This window comes from Mus pahari, chromosome 1, assembly GCF_900095145.1.
Source record: "Mus pahari chromosome 1, PAHARI_EIJ_v1.1, whole genome shotgun sequence".
Classification (NCBI taxonomy): domain Eukaryota; kingdom Metazoa; phylum Chordata; class Mammalia; order Rodentia; family Muridae; genus Mus; species Mus pahari.
Genome location: NC_034590.1, coordinates 80,244,313 through 80,251,339, shown reverse-complemented (window position 1 = coordinate 80,251,339; position 7,027 = coordinate 80,244,313). Strand labels below are relative to the sequence as shown.

Genomic DNA, 7,027 nt, shown 5'->3' with positions numbered 1-7,027 from the left:
GAGAGAGAGAGAGAGAGAGAGACCATTTTAGGCTCATTTCTTTACTGTTGAGAACAGAGTAGTGATAAATTTGCAAGTGTCTATGGGTATGGAATACTTTGGGTATAGAACTAGGAGTATAGCTCAGTCTTAATGGTAGTTCTGTTCTTTGTTTTGTTTTATTTTGTTTTGAGAAACCTCTACGCTGATTTCCATAGTGGTTTACTAGTTTACCCTCTCACAAACAGTTAATAATTGTGTCTCTTTCCCCACATCCTATCCAGGATCCTTTCCAGCATTTGTTATTTACTTGATAATAACCATTTTAACTAGGATGAGATGGAATCTCAAGTTTTAATTTGCATTTTTCTGATGGCTGTGGATGTTGAATACTTTTTAAAATACTTCATATGTTTGTTTCTTTTATCTATGTGTATGTCTGAACATCAGAAGAGGGTATTGGGTCCCATGGGTCCCAGTTATAGCCAATTGTAAGCCTCTATGTGGTTGCTGGGAATTGAACTCAGAACCGCTGGAAGAGCAGCCAGTGCTCTTAACTGCTGAGCCATCTCTCTAGCACCTAACCCCCACTGTCTTAACCCATCTTTTGTAAACTGTCTCTTCTGATCCTTGCTCTGTTTGAGAGTTTGATTTGGTATTTTAATTTTTCTGGTTATCTATTCAGTCTAAATATGAACCTCCTCTCAGAAATAAGGCTGGCAAGGTTTTCTACTGTTCTATGGACAGTTCATTTTTCTGATAGTTTTCTTTCCTATATAAAACTTCTAAATTTCATGTAATCCATTTTTCAGTTCTTATAGTTATTTTCTTTGCTACTTTTCTATTAAACTGTACCTATATCTTGTTGTTGTTGTTGTTGTTGTTGTTGTTGTTGTTGTTGTTGTTTTTACTCTATGTTAGTAACTGTTTTGCCAGCATGTATGCATGTGTACCATGTGGGTACCTGTACCCACAGAGGCCATTATAGGGCTTCAGATGCCCTGGAGCCCTGTAACTGTACTAATTAGTATAACTCTACAAACATCCATTTATATAATGACTCAAGGTCTATCCATGTTACAGCATATATCAGAAGTACCTTCCTTTTTAAGGCAGAATAATACTCTGTTGTGTGTATATATATGCCACATGTGTTTAACATATATTCATATATATTTTACATATGTGAATATAAAAATACCAGTGCTATCTTCTTTGTTCTAAAAGATGTACTTATTTTTATTTGATATGTTTCACCTGAATGTATCTTAAGTGTGCCAAATCTATTCAGTGGTGGTGGAGGTCAGAAGATGGTGTTGGATTAGCTGTAACTAGAGTTACAAATAGCTGTGAGCCACATGTGGGTGCTGGGAACCAAACCCAGGACTATTAACCACTGAGCCATCTCTCCAGCTCCAGTTCTTATCTTTGGTTCTTTGAGTTCTATCACGATGTAAATAAGCTGGAACATACAGTAATTGCATACACATACGTACATACATTCATACGTTTTTATCTCTATGCTGTGCTTTCAAGTCCAACCAATACAGTAGTTCTGCCCTCCTTTCTTTTACCTGCCATATTGTTCTTCAGCAGCGGCACCATTTTATCTTTCCAGGGAGTTTCCTATTCTGTTCCCCAACAACAGAGTTTCAGCTTTTTATATAATACTGAGAAAGAAAATGATACTGTTAATCAGTTGTAAAATACACTCCAATATAAAAAATAGTAAAGCACCTGGGAAATAGACTCAGTGAAATATATTGGGTCTATTGAAAATCCCCTCTTAAAGTCTCTGTGTGTGAAAGCACCTTTTAACACAGACTCTGCGGCAGAGCCACTGCTCATCAGTGAAACACAACAGTAATATCCTCCCCACGGGGTTTCGACTTTGTTTTTAAATGAGTGTACTTCAGAAACAATATTTTTCCCCGGATTTACCCAACTATGCCCTAATGACAACTTAGAATAAAATGAAAAAATTTCACAGGACAGTAACGCAAACCTGGTGTGTCATCCATTTGTGGTTCTGAAATGTATCCTAATGAGGTTCATTTGCCTTTGTTTCCTTTAAGGACTGTTCAAGTTTAGAAGAATATAACATCGCTGCAGCATTACTCCCCCTGACCAGTGCTTTCTATAGGGTAAGTTTGTTTGGTCTGTATATAAACTTATAATTTACATATGTGTATTCTATTTAATTTTTCATGGCATTATGTGACTCTGTCCCCTTATACTAAGGACACACCTGTAATTATATTTACTGTAGCATTTGTCACATTCCATGTATAGGAAGTGTAGCACCAAACACCAAGTCATCATCATCTTCAAGTCCAGTACCGACCACCCCAGCCAGCTTTACTTTCCTGGAGTACCTGAAACTCTATTCCAGATCAGTGTATGGGTGGGTTCACCCTGTCACAGGAAGTACACCCTGTGTTATTAATGAATGGCATCCATAGTGACAGGACATAGAATTTACTGGAAACTTTCTGGACTGTTCAACGTGAAGTTTATACTTCATTATAGCTGTTGTTCATGCCATCGTATAAAATATTAGCACTTTCTATGACATGTTATTTTGCATGCTCATGTATGTGTAGGGTTAGGTGAGTGAGAAGGTGAGTTTGTGCCATGGTGTGTAGAGGACAGTTTGCAGGGGTTGGATCTCTATCCTTCCACCATGTCAGTTCTGAGGGTTGGACTCAGGTTGTAAGCTTGGAGGCAAGCACCTTTACCCACTGAGCCATCTTGCCAGCCCTAGCTCTTATAGCAAACAAATCTATCACGTTGTCTTTATTATTTCGTTTTTGTAAAGATCCACATTCCGAATGATACAGTTAGTACCTCTTTCTAAAATAAGCAGTAGGACCAGACTGTGGCAACATCTGACTCACTACTGAGCTATCTGCACAGTAAGCTTCAGGAGGCAGCAAGCTAACAAGCTCACTGTCATACTTAATAGTAAATACTTAACACTTACATTTATGGATTTGCTTTGGCTTTAGGGTTAGTTAGTTAGTTAGTTATCAAGTTTCCAGTAGGAACCGGAAGCTATATCAGTCATTTGAAAAGAGAAAGTTATGTGGTTTGGTTTTGGTTTTGGTTGGGGGTTAGCTGAGGCAAGATGTGTGTATTATGTAACCCTACCTGGCCTTATCTGACTTGGAACTAGCTATGTAGACCAGGCTAGTCTCCAACTCACGAGATCTGCTTGCTTCTTCCTACCAAGTATTAAAGGCATACACTACTATGCCTAGCTCAAGGAGCTATTAATAATTACTAAAATAAGGAGAATTCTAAAGAGTAAAGAGAATGATGCAGGAATAGAATACAAGGAGCAGCTACCACCTCTAGGGCTAAATCTTAATACCCTATAAAGAAGTAAACTTGGAAGAGGACTTCTCCTCAGACAGTCTTGTTAGGGAGATATAGCTGTGGTCACTGGCAGCATAAGATGCAGCCAGCAAGGTAACAAGTGGAAACTACCCACTGAAATGCTGGCAAGACTTGCTTGGATTACTCTGCATCTTGGCTGGTGGCTCTATATTAATCACTATGTGCTACAAGTAGCAGCAGGTGAGAGATGCATTGATTACATCTCAGGTGAGGGGTGTGAGATGCATTGATTTATGATGCATCAGTGTCATTAGTAGTCTGTTAATACTATTTCCATTTAGTATAATAATGATAGTAGGTCCCCCCCATATGGCCTATGGCTTGTCTAGCCACAGGTTATTGGTCCCATAATGTTGCCAGTTATGGATTTCATCTAGTGGGACAGTAATTCTAATCAGAAAGTAGTTGGTTACTTTCTTTTTAAAAATATTTTTTAATAAGTCCTTTTTTCCTCTGAATGTAATAAAACTTTCCTAGAGGGGCTGGAGAGAGGGCTCAGTACTTACGAGCACTGGCTGATCTTTAAAGGGGCCTGAGTTCAATTCCCAGCACCTACCTAGCAATTCACAACTGTCTTTTAACTCCAGTTCCAGGGGATCTGACATCCTCTCACACACAACATAAATGCAAGCAAAACACCAAACGCACATTAATAAATAAATAAATAAATAAATAAATAAATAAATAAATAAATAAATTCTTTAAAAAAAAAAAACAAAAAACCTTACTCCTTTAATTTCAGCACTTGGGAGGCAGAGGCAGGGAGATCTCTGTGAATTCCAGACTACCCTGGTTTACAGAGCAAGTTCTGGGACAGCCAAGGCTACACAGAGAAACCCTGTCTCAAAAAAAGAACAACAACAAAAATTAGTCCTTGAAAACAAACTTTATTGAGCATCTCAACATATAAAATTACTATATAAAACAGTGTGTGAGCTGCATCATCGACAGTATGATAGTATAGCCTCAGGAAACTTGACAGTCTTACTAATACAACAGTGGCTTACAGCAGTCTGCTACACAGTACCACCAAGCCAGATGACCTGAGTCCAATCCCTGACACCTACATGGAGATGGACAGAACCAACTCCTGCAAGTAGACCTTTGACTAACATAAATAGACCCTTATACGTATATATACATGAACACACACCAACCAAATAAATAAATGTAAAATAACTTTTAAAAATGAAATTCAGATATTATAAAAAGTATGAAATGTCTTTTTTCTAGTTTTATTCCATTTTCCCAAAATAGTTTCTTTCTTTGAAAGAAGGACGGCATTACTGACAATTTATCAGGCCTTCCTCTCATTATTTTTCTTTTTGAACTAAAAGCAGAGACAGAAAGAAGCTGATCACTTCATGATCTCCAAGGCAGAGGCCATGATGATTTCATTTATTGTTGTGTATATATATAAAAAAATTACCAAGAAAGTAAAAATCTGTACGCTGCCAGGGTACACAGACCCCTGTTGTGTATAGCAGAGATGTCTCTCTTGTTGTGTGTTTCAGATAACATCATTGAGCTCGTGCTTTCAATAAACCCACTTGCCTACTGTCCTGATACAGTCCAGTGTGTCTGTGCCCTGATTTAATTTGATAAGTTTGTAAATGGCCGTGTTTTATTAGCATAAATAAGTTATCTATTATTTTATGCCTTGTGATTGTGTGGTACAGATGGTATTTGTTATCCTAATGAGTTCAGAGTGTCTAGCCTCTGGTTGTTAATGCCTGAAACAAAGAGTAAAGTTGCTGCTCTGTATGTAGTGACAAATCAGGCAAAGGACAGCCTGCTGCCTGTCATCGAGAGTTAGGACCCTTCTCACCCCAAGAGGAACCCTCCTACCCAAGCCCAGACAGCGGTGCATCTACTTTCTGTTCAGTATGCTTTGGGAAGACATTTCACATGAGTGAAATGATGTAATATGTATTCTTGTATGTGTGTATGTGTACATGTGTGTGTTGGGTCCATGTGCATACAAGTGTACTCTGATTGCTGAGACTAGATGACAGTCTCAGGTATCTTCACTGGGCACTCCCCATTCGATTTTTTGAGACAGAGTCTCTCACTGAACCTGAAAATTACACATTTTGCTTGACTAGCTGCCCAGCAAGCTCCAGGCATACCAACCAGATCCTTATGCTTGTACAGCGAGTGATTTAATCAACTGAGTCGTCTCCCCTGCCTTTCAATATGTTCTTTTGTGCCTGGTTTCCTTCACTAAAACCCATGCTATTAATTGGCTATCTTTAGATCTCTTAATTTTGAAATAAAAATATTTTCAGGTGCGTTCTATCATATATACATTGCCTGCCAAGAGCTGAGATTAGAAGGATCATTCATATATATGTACATATGTATATATATATGTACATATATTATATATGTATGTGTATATGTATATATATACATTTTTATATACACACCTATACATATGTGTATATATAAATGAATAAATGATGCAGAGAGCATGATTTCTCAGCTTAAAGACAAATTTTATATTAATAAATTTTCAGGTCTTTATCTCCTTCCCAAATCTTAACTTTGGCCTTACATCCTAAGGAAAAAAAAAAGGACTGTAAATAAACATGTTTTTTTGCATAAGTATTATTTTCTTTTCTAGACATAAAAGCTTATTACTAGTAAACATAAGTGGTATAATAGAAAAATCTATTGATGACCATCTGGAAGGCCCTTATTGGCAAGATTCTGTCAACCCAAGAAGCAGAAAGTGAACAGGAAAGCATAGAGCCCCCTGAGCTTCCTGAGCTCTCTAAGTGGTGACCTTCCTGCTACTGCCAGGCCCTTACAGCAGTCCTGCCCAAGTCCCAGCCACCCAGATGGGAGCTAAGTCCTACTGTATTTTCATGTCAAGTACTGTTATCCCTTACAAAAGTCTGTTTACCTAATACAACAGTGTAAAGAGAAGCCCAGAGAAAGGTGATAGGAAGGAGAGCTGGTGTTTAATGAATTGTACTGCACTTAGCCTTTCAGTACCTGGCCCACTGCAATGGAGTATCATTCTAGGTTGACAGAAGAGAGTGTGGTTCAGAAAGACTCCCTTGCCCATGATGAGATTTAAACTATGTTGTGTGATTCCAAAGCTCAAGTGTTGTTTTTATTATTTTTGTTTTATTGATTTTAACTCTAATAGTGTTTTCCAAATGAATCACAATTTGTGCAGGCATAATTCTGAGAATCTTTTGGGGGTTTTGACTAGAAATACTGAGTTGGCATCACTCTTAACCCCACACTCCCCCAGCCATCTTCATGGTCATGTCCAGCAAGGATATTTCATTAAACTTCGAACAAGGTCAGGAAATGCTGTTATAATTTCAACAACTGTTATATATTATTTATAAGTCTCTAATCTATGAATATTTTTAGCAAGTGTACTAAGTGTTCAGAACATGAAATACTTTGTGTGTTTCTGCTTGCATACTGACTGACCCTGACTCTGTTAATACAGACAGTAGTTGTCCTACTATAAAATTATAGTCAGTAAGTAATTCTGGTGAAATCCAAATAAACCTTTTTTCATAGTATTAACCCAATGGAGGAGCTAGAGAAAGTACCCAAGGAACTGAAGGGGGCTGCAACCCTGTAGGTGGAACAACAATATGAACTAACCAGTACCCCCTGAGCT

The 7,027-nt window shown here is 37.9% G+C and overlaps 1 protein-coding gene across 1 annotated transcript in view; it reads left to right on the top strand.

The window, feature by feature from the left end:
- Sbf2 (SET binding factor 2) overlaps window positions 1-7,027 on the top strand; it is a 292,547-nt gene that overhangs the window by 200,391 nt on the left and 85,129 nt on the right. The window contains exon 18 of the mRNA XM_029535769.1: window positions 2,055-2,123. Within this exon, the coding sequence (XP_029391629.1) occupies window positions 2,055-2,123 (69 nt within the window). The remainder of the gene's footprint in view (window positions 1-2,054; window positions 2,124-7,027) is intronic.